Source organism: Mya arenaria, chromosome 3, assembly GCF_026914265.1.
Source record: "Mya arenaria isolate MELC-2E11 chromosome 3, ASM2691426v1".
Lineage (NCBI taxonomy): Eukaryota > Metazoa > Mollusca > Bivalvia > Myida > Myidae > Mya > Mya arenaria.
Window position 1 is genome coordinate 4,418,082 of NC_069124.1, and position 20,047 is coordinate 4,438,128.

A 20,047-nucleotide genomic window follows, 5' to 3' on the forward strand; every position below is an offset into this window, starting at 1 on the left:
TCGCACTCAGTAAACCCATAATATCTTATGTATGGCCCACGTAGGGCCTCGTCCTCAGTAAACCCATACTATCTAATGCATGGCCCACGTAGGGCTTCGCACTCAGTAAACCCATAATATCTTATGTATGGTCCACGTAGGCCTTCGCACTGAGTAAACCCATACTATCGTATGTATGGCCCACGTAGGGCCTCGCCCTCAGTAAACCCATACTATCTAATGCATGGCCCACGTAGGGCTTCGCACTCAGTAAACCCATAATATCTTATGTATGGTCCACGTAGGCCTTCGCACTGAGTAAACCCATACTATCGTATGTATGGCCCACGTAGGGCTTCGCACTCAGTAAACCCATAATATCTTATGTATGGTCCATGTAGGGCCTCGTCCTCAGTAAACCCATACTATCTTATGTATGGCCCACGTAGGGCCTCGTCCTCAGTAAACCCATAATATCTAATGTATGGCCCACGTAGGGCCTCGTCCTCAGTAAACCCATACTATCTTATGTATGGACCACGTAGGGCCTCGTCCTCAGTAAACCCATACTATCTAATGTATGGCCCACGTAGGGCCTCGTCCTCAGTAAACCCATACTATCTAATGTATGACCCACGTAGGGCTTCGCACGCAGTAAACCCATAATATCTTATGTATGGCTCACGTATTGCCTCGTCCTCAGTAAACCCATACTATCTAATGTATGGCCCACGTTGGGCCTCGTCCTCAGTAAACCCATACTATCTTATGTATGGCCCACATAGGGCCTCGTCCTCAGTAAACCCATGATATCTTATGTATGGCCCATGTAGGGCCTCGTCCTCAGTAAACCCATACTATCTAATGTATGGCCCACGTAGGGCTTCGCACTCAGTAAACCCATACCATCTAATATACGGCCCACGTTGGGCTTCGCCCTCAGTAAGACCATAATATCTAATGTACGGTCCACGTAGTTCTTCGTCCTCAGTAAACCCATACTATCTTATGTATGGCCCACGTAGGGCTTCGCACTCAGTAAACCCATACTATCTTATGTATGGCCCACGAAGGGCTTCGCACTCAGTAAACCCATACTATATTATGTATGGCCCACGTAGGGCTTCGCACTCAGTAAACCCATACTATCTAATGTATGGCCCACGTAGGGCTTCGTCCTCAGTAAACCCATACTATCTTATGTATGGCCCACGTAGGGCTTCGTCCTCAGTAAACCCATACTATCTTATGTATGGCCCACGTAGTGCTTCGTCCTCAGTAAACCCATACTATCTAATGTATGGCCCACGTAGGGCTTCGCACTCAGTAAACCCATAATATCTTATGTATGGCCCACGTAGGGCTTCGTCCTCAGTAAACCCATACTATCTAATGTATGGCCCACGTAGGGCTTCGCCTTCAGTAAACCCATACTATCTAATTTATGGCCCACGTAGGGCTTCGCAATGAGTAAACCACTAATATATAATGTATGGCCCACGTAGGGCTTCGCACTCAGTAAACCCATACTATCTTATGTATGGCCCACGTAGGGCTTCGCACTCAGTAAACCCATACTATCTAATGTATGGCCCACGTAGGGCTTCGTCCTCAGTAAACCCATAATATCTAATGTATGGCCCACGTATAGCTTCGTCCTCAGTAAACCCATACTATCTTATGTATGGCCCACGTAGGGCTTCGCACTCAGTAAACCCATACTATCTAATGTATGGCCCACGTAGGCCTTCGCACTGAGTAAACCCATACTATCTTATGTATGGCCCACGTAGGGCTTCGCCCTCAGTAAACCCATACTATCTAATGTATGGCCCACGTAGGCCTTCGTCCTCAGTAAACCCAAACTATCTTTTGTATGGCCCACGTAGGGCTTCGTCCTCAGTAAACCCATACTATCTAATGAATGGCCCACGTAGGGCTTCGCACTCAGTAAACCCATACTTTCTAATGTATGGCCCACGTAGGGCTTCGCCTTCAGTAAACCCATACTATCTAATGTATGGCCCACGTAGGGCTTCAAACTCAGTAAACCCATACTATCTTATGTTTGGCCCACGTAGGGCTTCGCACTCAGTAAATTCATACTATCTTATGTATGGCCTACGTAGGGCTTCGCACTCAGTAAACTCATAATATCTAATGTATGGCCCACGTAGGTCTTCGCACTCAGTAAACCCATACTTTCTAATGTATGGCCCACGTAGGGCTTCGCCTTCAGTAAACCAATACTATCTTATGTATGGCCCACGTAGGGCTTCGCCTTCAGTAAACCCATACTATCTAATATATGGCCCACGTAGGGCTTCGCCTTCAGTAAACCCCTACTATCTAATATATGGCCCACGTAGGGCTTCGCCTTCAGTAAACCCATACTATCTTATGTATGGCCCACGTAGGGCTTCGCCTTCAGTAAACCCATACTATCTAATATATGGCCCACGTAGGGCTTCGCCTTCAGTAAACCCATACTATCTTATGTATGGCCCACGTAGGGCTTCGCACTCAGTAAACCCATACTTTCTAATATATGGCCCACGTAGGGCTTCGCCTTCAGTAAACCCATACTATCTTATGTATGGCCCACGTAGGGCTTCGCACTCAGTAAACCCATACTATCTTATGTATGGCCCAGGTAGGGCTTCGCACTCAGTAAACCCATACTATCTTATGTATGTCCCACGTAGGGCTTCGCACTCAGTAAACGCATAATATCTAATGTATGGCCCACGTAGGGCTTCGCACTAAGTAAACCCATACTTTCTAATGTATGGCCCACGTAGGGCTTCGCACTCAGTAAACTCATAATATCTAATGTATGGCCCACGTAGGGCTTCGCACTCAATCCCATAATATCTAATGTATGGCCCACGTAGGGCTTCGTCCTCGGTAAACCCATATTATCTTATGTATGGCCCACGTAGGGCTTCGCTCTGAGTAAACCCATAATATCTAATGTATGGCCCACGTAGGGCTTCGTCCACAGTAAACCCATAATATCTAATGTATGGCCCACGTAGGGCTTCGCACTCAGTAATCCCATAATATCTAATGTATGGCCCACGTAGGGCTTCGTCCTCAGTAAACCCATACTATCTTAAGTATGGCCCACGTTGGGCTTCGCACTCAGTAAACGCATAATATCTAATGTTTGGCCCACGTAGGGCTTCGCCCTCAGTTAACCCATAATATCTTATGTATGGCCCATATAGGGCTTCGCACTGAGTAAACCCATAATATTTAATGTATGGCCCACATAGGGCTTCGTCCTCAGTAAACCCATACTATCTTATGTATGGCCCACGTAGGGCCTCGTTCTCAATAACCCTATGATGACTTATGTATTTCCTACATGGGCTTCGCCCTAAGAAAACCTATGATGACTAATATATATTTCCTACATGGGCTTCGCCCTCAGAAATCTATGATGACTAATATATTTCCTACATGGGCTTCGCCCTCAGAAAACCTATGATGACTAATATATTTCCTACATGGGCTTCGCCCTCAGAAAACCTATGATGACTAATATAGTTCCTACATTGGCTTCGCCCTCAGAAAACCTATGATGACTAAGGTATTTCCTACATTGGCTTCGCCCTCAGAAAACCTATGATGACTAATGTATTTCGTACAAGGGCTTTACCCTCAGTAAACCTATAATGACTAATGTATTTCGTACATTGGCTTCGCCCTCAGTAAACCTATGATGACTTATGTTTTTCGTACATTGGCTTCGCCCTCAGTAAACCTATGATGACTAATGTATTTCGTACATTGGCTTCGCCCTCAGTAAACCTATGATGACTAATGTATTTCGTACATTGGCATCGCCCTCAGTAAACCTATGATGACTAATGTATTTCGTACATTGGCTTCGCCCTCAGAAAACCTATGATGACTAATATATTTCGTACATTGGCTTCGCCCTCAGAAAACCTATGATGACTAATGTATTTCGTACATTGGCTTCGCCCTCAGAAAACCTATGATGACTAATGTATTTCGTACATTGGCTTCGCCCCCAGTAAACCTATGATGACTAATGTATTTCGTACATTGGCTTCGCCCTCAGTAAACCTATGATGACTAATGTATTTCGTACATTGGCTTCGCCCTCAGAAAACCTATGATGACTAATGTATTTCGTACATTGGCTTCGCCCTCAGAAAACCTATGACGACTAATATACTTCCTAAATGGGGTTCGCCCTCAGTAAACCTATGATGACTAATGTATTTCGTACATTGGCTTCGCCCTCAGAAAACCTATGACGACTAATATACTTCCTAAATGCGGTTTGCCCTCAGTAAACCTATGATGACTAATATACTTCCTACATTGGCTTCGCCCTCAGAAAACCTATGATGACTAATTTATTTCGTACATGGGCTTCGCCCTCATAAAACCTATGATGACTAATGTATTTTGTACATTGGCTTCGCCCTCAGAAAACCTATGATGACTAATGTATTTCGTATATTGGCTTCGCCCTCAGAAAACCTATGATGACTAATGTATTTCGTACATTGGCTTCGCCCTCAGTAAACCTATGATGACTAATGTATTTCGTACATGGGCTTCGCCCTCAGTAAACCTATGATGACTAATGTATTTCGTACATGGGCTTCGCCCTCAGTAAACCTATGATGACTTATGTATTTCGTACATTGGCTTCGCCCTCAGAAAACCTATGATGACTAATGTATTTCGTACATTTGCTTCGCCCTGAGAAAACCTATGATGACTAATGTATTTCGTACATTGGCTCCGCCCTCAGAAAACCTATGATGACTAATGTATTTCGTACATTGGCTTCGCCCTCCGAAAACCTATGATGACTAATATATTCAGTACATTGGCTTGGCCCTCCGAAAACCTATGATGACTAATGTATTTCGTACATTGGCTTCGCCATCAGTAAACCTATGATGACTAATGTATTTCGTACATTGGCTTCGCCATCAGTAAACCTATGATGACTAATGTATTTCGTACATTGGCTTCACCTTCAGAAAACCTATGATGACTAATGTATTTCCTACATTGGCTTCGCCCTCAGAAAACCTATGATGACTAATGTATTTCGTACATTGGCTTCGCCCTCAGAAAACCTATGATGACTAATGTATTTCGTACATTGGCTTCGCCCTCAGAAAACCTATGATGACTAATGTATTTCGTACATTGGCTTCGCCCTCAGAAAACCTATGATGACTAATGTATTTCGTACATTGGCTTCGCCCTCAGAAAACCTATGATGACTAATGTATTTCGTACATTGGCTTCGCCCTCAGAAAACCTATGATGACTAATGTATTTCGTACATTGGCTTCGCCCTCAGTAAACCTACATGGGCTTCGCCCTCAGTAAACCTATGATGACTAATGTATTTCGTACATTGGCTTCGCCCTCAGTAAACCTATGATGACTAATGTATTTCGTACATTGGCTTCGTCCTCAGTAAACCTATGATGACTAATGTTTTTCGTACATTGGCTTCGCCCTCAGTAAACCTATGATGACTAATGTATTTCGTACATTGGCTTCGCCCTCAGTAAACCTATGATGACTAATGTATTTCCTACATGGCTTCGCCCTCAGTAAACCTATGATGACTAATGTATTTCGTACATTGGCTTACCCTCAGTAAACCTATGATGACTAATATATTTCCTACATTGGCTTCACCCTCAGTAAACCTATGATGACTAATATATTTCCTACATGGGCTTCGCCCTCAGAAAACCTATGATGACTAATATATTTCCTACATTGGCTTCGCCCTCAGTAAACCTATAATTCCTAATGTATTTCCTATATTGGCTTCGCCCTCAGAAAACCTATGATGACTAATGTATTTCGTACATTGGCTTCGCCCTCAGAAAACCTATGATGACTAATGTATTTCGTACATTGGCTTCGCCCTCAGTAAACCTACATGGCTTCGCCCTCAGTAAAAACCTATGATGACTAATGTATTTCGTACATTGGCTTCGCCCTCAGTAAACCTATGATGACTAATGTATTTCGTACATTGGCTTCGTCCTCAGTAAACCTATGATGACTAATGATTTTCGTACATTGGCTTCGCCCTCAGTAAACCTATGATGACTAATGTATTTCGTACATTGTCTTCGCCCTCAGTAAACCTATGATGACTAATGTATTTCCTACATGGGCTTCGCCCTCAGTAAACCTATGATGACTAATGTATTTCGTACATTGGCTTCACCCTCAGTAAACCTATGATGACTAATATATTTCCTACATTGGCTTCACCCTCAGTAAACCTATGATGACTAATATATTTCCTACATGGGCTTCGCCCTCAGAAAACCTATGATGACTAATATATTTCCTACATTGGCTTCGCCCTCAGTAAACCTATAATTCCTAATGTATTTCCTATATTGGCTTCGCCCTCAGTAAACCTATGATGACTAATGTATTTCGTACATTGGCTTCGCCCTCAGTAAGCCTATGATGACTAATGTATTTCCTACATGGGCTTCGCCCTCAGTAAACCTATGATGACTAATGTATTTCGTACATTGGCTTCGCCCTCAGTAAACCTATGATGACTAATGTATTTCCTACATGGGCTTCGCCCTCAGTAAACCTATGATGACTAATGTATTTACGGCTTCATGATACTAATGTATTCGTACATTGGCTTCGCCCTCAGTAAACCTATGATGACTAATGTATTTCTACATGGCTTCGCCCTCAGTAAACCTATGATGACTAATGTATTTCTTATATTGGCTTCACCCTCAGTAAACCTATGATGACTAATGTATTTCGTACATTGGCTTCGCCCTCAGTAAACCTATGATGACTAATGTATTTCCTACATGGGCTTCGCCCTCAGTAAACCTATGATGACTAATGTATTTCGTACATTGGCTTCGCCCTCAGTAAACCTATGATGACTAATGTATTTCCTACATGGGCTTCGCCCTCAGTAAACCTATGATGACTAATGTATTTCGTACATTGGCTTCGCCCTCAGAAAACCTATGATGACTAATGTATTTCGTACATTGGCTTCGCCCTCAGTAAACCTATGATGACTAATGTATTTCCTACATGGGCTTCGCCCTCTGTAAACCTATGATGACTAATGTATTTCGTACATTGGCTTCGCCCTCAGTAAACCTATGATGACTAATGTATTTCGTACATTGGCTTCGCCCTCAGTAAACCTATGATGACTAATGTATTTCTTATATTGGCTTCACCCTCAGTAAACCTATGATGACTAATATATTTCCTACATCGGCTTCACCCTCAGTAAACCTATGATGACTAATATATTTCCTACATGGGCTTCGCCCTCAGAAAACCTATGATGACTAATATATTTTCTACATTGGCTTCGCCCTCAGTAAACCTATAATGACTAATGTATTTCGTACATTGGCTTCGCCCTCAGTAAACCTATGATGACTAATATATTTCCTACATGGGCTTCGCCCTCAGTAAACCAATAATGACTAATGTATTTCCTACATTGGCTTCGCCCTCAGAAAACCTATGATGACTAATGTATTTCCTACATGGGCTTCGCCCTCCGAAAACCTATGATGACTAATGTATTTCGTACATTGGCTTCGCCCTCAGAAAACCTATGATGACTAATATATTTCCTACATGGGGTTCGCCCTCAGTAAACCTATAATGACTGATGTATTTCCTACATTGGCTTCGCCCTCAGAAAACCTATGAGGACTAATGTATTTCGTACATTGGCTTCGCCCTCAGAAAACCTATGATGACTAATATATTTCCTACATGGGGTTCGCCCTCAGAAAACCTATGATGACTAATATATTTCCTACATGGGGTTCGCCCTCAGTAAACCTATAATGACTAATGTATTTCCTACATTGGCTTCGCCCTCAGTAAACCTATGAGGACTAATGTATTTCCTACATGGGCTTCGCCCTCAGAAAACCTATGAGGACTAATATATTTCCTACATGGGCTTCGCCCTCAGTAAACCTATAATGACTAATGTATTTCCAACATAGGGCGTCGTACTCATTAAAGTTATGATAACTTATGTATGGCCCGCGGCCCGCATGATAATTTAGGGACCGCAATATGGTTTCAAGATATATTATTTAACAAACATCACCATGACTATTTCAGGGCGGTATCCTTGTGTTGACCATGTTCGACTGGTACTCGGGTTCTTACAACCTCATGTTGATCTCCCTTTTTGAGCTCGTCGCCGTCTGCTGGTTCTATGGTAATTATTGGAAGCATTCTTGATTGTTTAGGGTATTGTACAGATATACTCCTAAAAGCAGTGATATTTGGCTTATTCCGTGTATGTGTTTCAGACAATCATAACAGTTTGGTTATCTTGCACCTTGTACGATGTATTATTACAGCTTTCCGATGATTTATTAAGAACGACCAAACAATGTCATTTAAAGTTGATATTTTTCTGTTTTGAAATTAATAACCCACTCTCACTTAAATAATCAAACGTCATCGCGCAGTGGGCTGTGAAATAACTGTAAAGTCCAATCTAAAATTATGATACGTTTAATTACTACATGTCGCGCTTTTCTGAGACAAAAATAACATTTCCAAACTGCTTTTTTTAAATCTGTTTAGTCATATAATTATCAGAAAGATTGCTCGTTTCAATGTAAGATCGCAATATTTTTCACCTCGTGAACACCAAAACTAAATTGTGATCTTACACTGAAACAAATAATTATCTTTCTATCACTGCGCTAAATCAATAAGGTAAAGGCGGTCACTTTTAGGAACATAAATATTTCTGCGTAGTTCTAGCGAAAACAAACCTCTGCCATTTCGTCTAAACCTTTATAGAATCAAAAGCATGCTCTTACAGTACACGATATACATGGTGTGTCCTATAGCAATGAGGAAGTTTTTGATAAAAGATATTATTTTTATGTTGCCAGGACAAAACTATTTGTTTATCAAATCGATCTATATCCAGTTTAACTATATCACCTAATTGTACCACGTATGATGTTTCAGGTATCAGGAAGTTTATGAAGGACATTGAGATGATGTTGGGTCACCGCCCGATGATATTCTGGTTCTACTACGTCCCCCTGTGGTGCGTCATCACGCCCGTCGCTATCATTGTAAGTGTTATAGGCAACTTTCTCCCTCCCCAGATAAGTAGATCCAAATATTTAGCCATGCTGGATATCTTTACCTTGGCCAAGGGGAAAGATTATAAAAGTACTCATATGGAACTACTTTTTATTTTCTACGCCCAAAAGAGTTCCAGCGAAAAAAATACATTTTTACTATATTTTGTTGAACTGAGGAGGAAGAAAAGGCATCTACCATGGTCGCTCGTGTAAGATAAGTTCACCCAAACCCAATTTACGAAAGGCTGCCACATGAAGAACTATGAAATTTGCATTTACTGACAAAATAAAGAAGCATCATGCGTACCATTACGTGATGTAATTCTCGTTGCATGTTGATATAAAATAAGATGAGGTTTTATTTCAAAATCATATCGATTCATTTGGTCCATAAAACTGTGAATACATGTCATCATCAGTCAATAACTATATTACTACTCCAGTTCATCGTGGTGATGTCGGGTGTAAACTACACGGCGGCCTACTACGGGGAGTACACGTTCCCGCCCTGGGCCGAGGGAATCGGCTGGTGTCTGGCTGTGCTTCCAATTCTATGCGTCGTCATCGGCGTCATCTTCGGTATCGTCAAGTTTGGCGGGGTGAGTGAAACTCTCTACGCTATTCTGAGAAGGGAAACATCGTGTACACATTTGTTAAACAGTATATTTTGTTTATGGTAAAGAGCCTAGAACAGCTGTTCTGACCCCAATTTCTTAACACTTCTTAAGCTTAACAGGCTTAAGTAGCTTATTTCAATACGGCAAAGGACATTCTTAAATCGGAATTTAATTAATATAAATTGGTTTATTGTGATAATCATAAAGATAGTTCCCATCTTAAGCATTAAAACTCTTAAAGAAGTAAGTCTTACGCAAATTATTGCAAGATATAAAAAGTGAGCTTAGCTTAATCCTGTTATAAGGGACTTACAAAGTTTCGAGAAACTGGAGCCAGGACATTGTTGTATTCTAGATTCATTAATCGAAAGTACTCCAGTAGCGTGGAACTTTATATTATTGTAGAAATGTTCGTTAGTCGCACCAGTCATGATGTTAATAGGATAACTCGTGCCATATATACCTTGGTTAAGTACATTTAATTTTATGTGAAAGAAACAATTAGAAACACCTTAAATAGCTTGCAGATATAATTGTTTGTTTCGTATAGTGTTCCTAGCCAAGACTGTTCAACATTCTCCCCTTGTTATTAAATAATTTGTCAAATAGGATTCAGTGGTAATGATTTTTTTTAATTTAAATTGACACTCAATTGTTGAATCCACTCAAATTCAAGACCTATGATGTTTTGAATTTTCAAGTTCAAATGATTATAAATCACCAAAACGTTGTTGTTGTTTTTCGAAGTACGTAATAGAAACATGCTATCAATATCACGCTCATTATCAACAATAAGGCTGAATCGAGTATCATTTTTATCAAAATATAAACATTATAATACCCTTTCATATCATTATGTTATAAGGGTTACGACTGGCCTTAAGAGGATTTATCGCAGCATAAATTCTACGTCCCAAACCAAATATGGTTGGAAGTGACATGTACAAGAATACTCCATATCAAAGTATGACGTCACTTCCTTTTCCTTTCCGACATTCTGAAGAAGGGTTACACACATTCTCCCTCTGGGAAAAAACGTCATTTATATAAATAACCTTTTCTGTGATATATTCCAGTTGGCTAGCGCAATGCGTCCACGCCCTGATTGGGGTCCGCGCCTGAAAGAGAACCGAACGGGCGAGTACAACGACAACTATGGTTACGATCCATCTGGTGATGCAGAGGCCGAGGCCGCTTACACAAAGAACGGGGCTATAGTATACCCAGAGTTCGACAAGTTGTAAAAATGTGTTGTTTCTCCATAGACTTTAGTTAAATGTTCTTACTAGTAGAAATGCTTACCATGTAAGTCACAGTCAACTGATAATACACGTTACTACCCAACATGACTGACTTCACTCGGAAACCACTCATACAGTAGTCTTTGACTTGATAATGTTCAATTTCAAAAGTAAAAGTGTAATGGACTTACTTTCGCGAACATTCTTTACAGTAAAACTGGGAATTAATACATATTTTGATGTTTAGAACGCAGAACTATGAAACGGGTTTTATCTTCAATTGTACATGCTACAAAAAGTTGCATAATAGGAAAGAAACATACTCATAACTTCTTTAGTCCTGCTTTATGTTCAGTAAAGCAATATGATGTGTGTTGAATTTTATGTAGTTTTACCTAACATATCATTGTTTTATCACTTCTTTTAGATATATTTTATTGTTTTTTATACACAAATTGTATTTTTCTGCAAATAAATCTTTATACTCGGACTTCATGTTACATTTGCTCTGTCTTACTTTTGTTTTTGATCTTGTTCAGGTATCTTTGACTTGTTAGTTATAAGGAAATATACAAAATCTGAGACATTTGACATTTCAAGATCAAAGCCATTTTTTTCTTTTTCACTCTTGTTTATATGTTCCGGTACCAGTGGCGAGTATACGAATTATACAAGATCAGAGCCATTACATATTCATCAAATACTAACAGTATACAAAATCAGAGTCATTATATATTCACCAAATACTAACAGTATACAAGATCAGAGCCATTACATATTCATCAAATACTAACAGTATACAAGATCAGAGCCATTACATATTCATCAAATACTAACAGTATACAAGATCAGAGCCATTATATATTCACCAAATACTAACAGTATACAAGATCAGAGCCATTACATATTCATCAAATACTAACAGTATACAAGATCAGAGCCATTACATATTCATCAAATACTAACAGTATACAAGATCAGAGCCATTACATATTCATCAAATACTAACAGTATACAAGATCAGAGCCATTACATATTCATCAAATACTAACAGTATACAAGATCAGAGCCATTACATATTCATCAAATACCAACAGTATACAAAATCAGAGCCATTATGTATTCATCAAATACCAACAGTATACAAGATCAGAGCCATTACGTATTCATCAAATACCAACAGTATACAAGATCAGAGCCATTACGTATTCATCAAATACTAACAGTATACAAGATCAGAGCCATTATATATTCACCAAATACTAACAGTATACAAGATCAGAGCCATTACGTATTCATCAAATACTAACAGTATACAAGATCAGAGCCATTACATATTCATCAAATACTAACAGTATACAAGATCAGAGCCATTACATATTCATCAAATACTAACAGTATACAAGATCAGAGCCATTACATATTCATCAAATACTAACAGTATACAAGATCAGAGCCATTACATATTCATCAAATACCAACAGTATACAAAATCAGAGCCATTATGTATTCATCAAATACCAACAGTATACAAGATCAGAGCCATTACGTATTCATCAAATACCAACAGTATACAAGATCAGAGCCATTACGTATTCATCAAATACTAACAGTATACAAGATCAGAGCCATTATATATTCACCAAATACTAACAGTATACAAGATCAGAGCCATTACGTATTCATCAAATACTAACAGTATACAAGATCAGAGCCATTACGTATTCATCAAATACTAACAGTATACAAGATCAGATCCATTACGTATTCATCAAATATTAACAGTATACAAGATCAGAGCCATTACATATTCATCAAATACTAACAGTATACAAGATCAGAGCCATTACATATTCATCAAATACTAACAGTATACAAGAGCAGAGCCATTACATATTCATCAAATACCAACAGTATACAAGATCAGAGCCATTACATATTCATCAAATACTAACAGTATACAAGATCAGAGCCATTACATATTCATCAAATACCAACAGTATACCAAATCAGAGCCATTATATATTCACCAAATACCAACAGAATACGAGATAAGAACCACTTCTAATTGAAAATTCAAGCCCAGAGCCATTTTATATTAACGAAACATACAAGATCAGAGCCATGTTGATATAGCCATTTTAATATTGCGAGATATGGCAGATTGGGACCTTTTATTATAGTGAAATATACACGATCAGTGCCATTTTTCGATTCTATTTTACTCTTGTTTTTTTATGTTCCGGTAACAGTAATATGTTTAGTATAACGAATAATACAAGATTAGTGTCATTTTATTATTACGAAACATACTAGATCAGAGTCATTTTATCACAACAAAATTTAAACATGGTGAAATCAAGTACATATATATGTGTTGTAGGACTCAATTCCCCACCCCTCCGCGTTCATGGTTGATAATGTGGTTCCCTTTTTTCAAGACATGCTCTTGAAATGGTACCGTTCCTGTTCCTTAATTTCTTAGTTGGTTGCGTCTATATTCGCTTTTGAATAAGTGATATGTTACCTTAGTCCTTATTATTGCATAAAATGTGTGTGTTCGGTCCGTTATCGTGGTGCGTTAAAAACCCGGGCGTTATCGGTAGAAAACGTGCATTATTCAGTAAATTAACGTGCCGTTATAACCGGATTTTCTGTTTTACATTAGCGCAATCAGGGCCCGCATCATAACAATGGAGGCTGGGTGACCAGGTTTCTGGTCGAAAGTGTGTTAACGATGCAAACTTTTGCACAAAAACATATTTCAGCTTATAATGCCGTACACAAATACTGAAAAATAAAATAAACCACATATAATTTACATATTTTCTTCTGAGTTGTCTTTTCCTGGCAAGCTGAGGTGTGTTTACTAGATACTACTTTCTGCAGTTGTTTTGATTATTTTTTTTTTGCTTTAAAAGCACTAGATTAAGTTTAATACGCTTGACTCCTTCCAACTTGAGTTATATCTGTCGATTTTATTCAGAACAAACGACTTATATGGACATGATTCAATGACGTCGTATGCAATGAACAAAGAGTTTTCAAATATTGTTTTTCTCTGATGCTAAAGATGCTGTACATTTTATCCAGAACATTTAACTTTTTTCCGGTTTAAATTAGTTGTCGAAACATATAAATGTTAAAGTAGTAATATATCGGTTTCAATCGATTACCCAATAGGTATTGTGTGTAAATAATCCAAGAAATCCACTAAATTTCTAAAAAAACACTTTCCAATCGACTGAACTTCGAAATAATGGTGTCAAATCAAAAATGCAACTGTCGAGTTATGTTGCGGCCCTAATCGAGCTTAACGTAAAACCTTTTCAATGACATCGCTCGTGACGTCACACAAGTACCTGTTATGGAGGTTATATTGACTGTTTTTTGTGCATTTTCGTGACATAATCAGCTGTTTTTAACACAAAAGTTACTCATGGTGTGTATTGTATGCAATAATTGCCACTCACACGGGCAGTAAACCAATTTTTGCGGGCCTTTGCAGATGTTAACGCCCTCAAAAAGGTTTATTAGCCCTATATCAAAAGCACTTTTGGAACCGAAAAAGGCCGAAATAGAACATGCGTTTTAACTGTTTGTGCAGACAAATAACCCATAAAAGGTTTTGTTTAAAGTGTGAAGAAATAGTAAGTTGAAATTTCACCATTTCTGTGCCTTATTTAATTTCTGCAATGTTCCTCCATATTGTTTTTTTTTTTCAAACCTTGTTAAAAGAGTTATTTGACTTACACTTTTGAATAAAAACAACTTTCGGCAAAACAGAACATTTTATGTCACATTTTAAAATAGATATAAATGTTTTAGCTCTGATTGAACTTTTGATAATGTTTTATAATGAATCAAGCACATTTCACACGCAAAGAATTTTTCGACGACTGACCCTATAAGACTATAACAGACGAAAAATATTTATAATTAAAGGTTCGATTTCAATACAGTTTAACTCTATTAGGAATAAGGAAATAAGGATAAACTGGTTCCTTAGTCTTGGTTGTATTATTTTCTTTGAATTTGCAAGTCAGAGATGGATACAGCATATCATTGACATGTACTTAAATACATGCTACCTAGGCAACGGGTGTCAGGCGTTACGGAGCACTTTGAATAATTTACAAAGGCTGGTTACATTCATCGCCGTAAACCCGTAATATATCTATTAAAAATAACGGCATTGTCTTTAAAATTCACATGACGTCAAATTAGACTTTCATAACGTTTACCGCCAAATTCCAACGTCATATCCGGTTTATTGAAATTGTTGTGTAGCAAACACGTAGCACTGTAGTTTCAACGCTTAGCGTTATGGATGGCGACGTTAATTCGTACGGAGCAACGAACGGCTATTAATTAAGTACTGCGTATGCTAGCTACACGCCAACAGTGACTCTTGCACAAACGACCTGGAAACCAGTGGTAGATGGCGCTAAGGTAGAAATGGTGTGACAAATCGTGATGGAAGACAGACGGATGACCGTTTCTCCCACCTCAGATAAGTAGATCCATTAATTTAACCATGCTAGAAATTCTTATCTTGCCCACGGGCGAAGATAAAATGCCCGTATGGAACTTCTTTTAATGGTCACCACATTGTAATTACCTCCCTTGTTGAAGACTGTCGTCTGTAACGCATCATGGAAACCTTGTCTGGTGGCAATATCTAGAACGCGAGTTAATTATTTCTCGCTTCAAATGCCACCAGAAAACAGTTTTCACGCTCCTTTCAAGAAATAATGCTTCACTCTTCTTAGAACTATTTAAAGACCGATCAGACCATTTACATACTCTGAATCACTGCGCGAATATCCATGACAACCACGAATTATTGCATATCCGTACGCAATTATTTTCACTAAGCACAAAAGAGTTCCGGCAAAAAAATACATTTATATTTAATTCTGTTTAACTGAGGTGGGAGAAAAAGCATCTACCATAGCCGCTCGTGTAAGATAGGTTCATCCCGATCCTTGCGCTCGGGTCGGAATGAATCTTACACTCTCGGCCATGGAAGATACTTATAATCTTAAATTGCGGAGGAAGCCGACATTGGACATAGCTGTACCAATCACATACTGACTGATATGCTGAACAAGAGTAAGGTTACGGCGAGGTGGGTCCCTCGTTTATTGAAAGAAGAAGAACGCACTCAACGTGTTGCAGCTTCCATGTCGTTTATACATGGGAGCGTGATGGCGAGGACATCTTAAATCGCATTATTACCTGTGATGAAACATTAATTCATAACTACGATCCCGAACGGCAATCCATGGTTTGGAAGATACCAGGCACACCCCCTCCTAAAAAGGTCCGGGTCAGCAAGTCCGCTCAGAAAACGATGTTTATCTTTTTCATGGACCGGAAGGGTATGCTGCTTTCCCGCGCAAACGGTAAAGATAATGTACTCATAATAAAATGGCAATGATAAACATATAATATTAAATAATTTCTTTGACTTTTATATCGGTTTAAGCTTAGTTAACATTGAACAATAAACCTATATTATTTTCACTGTTTCAATAATTATTCGTTCAAATCGCGATTTCTGGTCATCCGCCGGAATCTGGTCCATGCGTTCCGGAAGAAGAGGCCAGGGACGGACAAAGAGTCCATGATTCTACACTAGGACATTGCCCCACCCCATCGTGCACACGAGACTTTTATGACTATTGATTTCATTGGACTGGAACGGATTAAACACAGCTAAAGGGAAAACGATTTGAAGACATCAATGACATTCAGACACAGGTTCTCTCATTTGTTAAAAATGTTCCAGTGACTGGTACATAGATATTTATGAAACTTGGATAAAGCGACATCGGAAATGTATAGCACATAAGGCCACACCAAATTGATCTTTCGTTCCTCGGATTCGCCGCACCTGTTTTTTTGAAAATGTAAAAAAAATATTTTTATTTTTTTCATGCGATCGCTCCAATTTTTTTACCTGTGAACCAGATATTTTGAGTTTAAATATAGGTTGAAGTGTAATTTGTCCATTTTTAATATGTTTTTCGCTTGCGCTCGCTTCATATTTTATGAAAAATGATAAAAAATAAAAAAATATTTTTATTTTTATTTCGCTCGCTCGCTCCATTTTTTTTTTTTGGCAAAAATCCGAGGAACTAAAGATCAATTTGGTGTGGCCTAATGGTGAATATTTTGAAAAATATTGACGCTTTTTAGATCTTGACGTCATTACGTCACACAAAGTGCTCCGTACAGTTGTTTATGTGCTATGTTTCATGTACGATACATTTGTTATTTGTCAATATATCTGTGTGTGTTTTGTATGTAAATAGCACCAACAAAATATTATTGAGAAACAGTGTTTTTCTTTTTTTCTATCAAAAGATGTGTTTGAAACTACCGAAGTCTACGAACTTTACGGATGACCCTCGTAGATATAACTACTTCTATGATTTTTGCGTTTTTATTTTATTTTGGTAGTCGATAAATAACTTAACTGTGTGTTAACACTTCCTTTGGTATTCACTGGTAAACGACACTCCCAACGGCACTGAACATCACCAAAGACGTCTGCGCATACACGACTTGACGTGGGGATTCTACCAGTCACTGGGCGAGAAGGTTGGAATGTATGTTGGATGTGGTAAAATTTGGAGTTGTTGTTGCAAATATTATGTTACCAGTGCAGTACATTATCTTGCAGCAGTTTGACACCGTGGATTCTGGTAGTAGACTCTTGGTATTATAGTGATGCATTCGCTCGTTCTACCTTACTGGAACAAAGAACCCATCTTGCTACATTACAGTACGGAAGGGCCATTTCCTCATACGCATTGCCTTCACCAATATTAATTTTAACGCGGGTTTACCCTGATAGCCGCAATCTTATAATACGTTCTACTGTCTTCTCGGATATGGTCGCCAGATGCACCAATAGTCCAGTCAGTATGAAATGAAACACATTGTCGCCGCGCCACTTCATACATTTTAAAATGTTCGCCGAAAATTGCAAAAAAATACGATTCGGCAGAACTAATCCACCACAGTAGACCCTGTATGTGACGTTTTGTTTCATCTGTTAGTACTTTGAAGATAAATACTGTACCTTAATTTCAAAATAAAAAGTAGTTATCTCCCTTTCATTAAACATTGGAACACTCTAGTTAGAAGTTGGGGATTCGAGTATCCACCTGCCTATAATTTAGTAGAGGGCTATTCGAATAATCAATTACCTGCTAGTTTCCATTTGGGAATTCGAATAATCAACTACATAGTAGTTAGATGTTTTTTGTTGATATTTAGCTACTCGACCACTTTGCGAATATCCAACTACCATCCAGTTTGTAGTTGGGGATTCAGTGTCAAATATACCTTTTAAATAAAGATGGTGTGTGATTTCTTCACATGTGTACCCTTGGTTCAAACAGTATTTGTCTAAGTTGTGTACAAAATATAACCCACTTGCACGAACAAGCTAACACGATGACAGACATAATTTAAAATAAAAACAGACCAAAGACAAGTGCAAAATCGTATGAATGGTCTATGAGGTAATATAAGTATCTATCATGTGTTTCTGGTAAGGATAGAAAAATTATTACGATTATTTATCTTCATTTTTTATTAAAAGTCTTGCAAACAAATATATTTGATTGCGCTTTATTAAAATGGCGTAATATATTTTTCATAAACCATACAATAATATGAAATAAGAAGTGGCGCGTTGTTGCGCGTGACTCATCTTACATGGGGTATTTAAGATGGGGTTTTCCAGCACTGGTCACATGACCGGAAACACACGTCCGGTATGCAAGAATACATTTAAACTAATATTTACGTTTGTGTGTTACCAGCCGGGATATAGGGTTACATGGAATACTTTATTTATGCCATCCAATAAAACCATAAAAAAACAAGTCGCTATAGCAGCTTACCAGATGGTGCTTGTGATGTCGTTATGCTCTGAAACCCATACCATGTTACCACTTTTTACAAAGCGCAACGTAACACCAGACCAAAACAAAAATATGCTGACTGAAATACAAAAAAAACATGGTTGATGATGATGATGATGATGATGATGATGATGATGATGATGATGATGCTGCTGCTGCTGCTGATGATGATGATGATGATGTTGTTGATGACGATGATGATGAGAAGGAGGAAGAGGAGGTGGAGGGTTAGAGGTTTGTCCTTATGCGAGAACACTCTGAATATGTTATAATTGGAAAAACAAACATCATTTCTGCTTTAGATTGCAAACGGAAATAACACACTTTTCTGCTTCCTGCTATCGAAAATTCAATTGGTCGTGTGTTTTTTTTTATTACAGCAGCAAAATTGCGTAAAAGTAAACATTACTGTGTGTATATGACTTCTGTGTGTAGCCCATGCAAGAGGTTGTGGAATTAATGTTGAAGGGGACGTGCACAACTATTTGTCACGCGCCCATCCCTTTTGACCGAGATCGATATGGTTAGGCTTGAGCTTTACCTCAATACTTTTGTAATAGACCACACACATTCAAGTCCATGTGGAGTTGAACACCATACTGGAAAAAACCCGATTTCAGTCTGTGAAACAAACCTCGAATACTGTTTTATTTACAAATAAGTTCATGTACGAGAATGTAATATTTTGCGTATATTAACAGTAAAACACACGTATAAAACACGAATATTAAGGGAAAACTCCTATAAACTGGAATACTCCTTGCAGTTCTTGGTTTGACCTCATTGACAATATAAATTTAAAATAATAATTGTATAAATACAATACTGCAGTGGAGGGAATTCTAATATACAATACAGAATTAATACAGTGCGGTTTTGCAGTGAAATTAGCTAAATGGTCGAAATATACCCAGCAGCATTGTATGTTAGATGGAAGAACATACATATTCTTACGATCATCGTCGGCAACCACGGTACTTTCTTCCGTTAAACTTCATACATAGCGTAGTATGTATCGGGGGTATCCGACGATGTCTTACCATATGTCATTATCTATAAATACATGCCTCATATTTTCCTGAGTATGGCGTTCAGACTTC

At 38.5% G+C, this 20,047-nt stretch overlaps 1 protein-coding gene across 2 annotated transcripts in view; it reads left to right on the top strand.

The window, feature by feature from the left end:
• Positions 1–11,494, top strand: part of LOC128228470 (sodium-dependent proline transporter-like) — a 65,570-nt gene extending 54,076 nt beyond the window's left edge. For both annotated transcript variants that reach the window (XM_052939792.1, XM_052939793.1), the window contains exons 11-14: positions 8,155–8,254; positions 9,025–9,134; positions 9,590–9,745; positions 10,840–11,494. In XM_052939792.1, the coding sequence (XP_052795752.1) occupies positions 8,155–8,254; positions 9,025–9,134; positions 9,590–9,745; positions 10,840–11,007 (534 nt within the window). In that variant the 3' untranslated portion in view covers positions 11,008–11,494. The remainder of the gene's footprint in view (positions 1–8,154; positions 8,255–9,024; positions 9,135–9,589; positions 9,746–10,839) is intronic.
• The last annotated feature ends 8,553 nt before the right edge of the window (positions 11,495–20,047 follow it).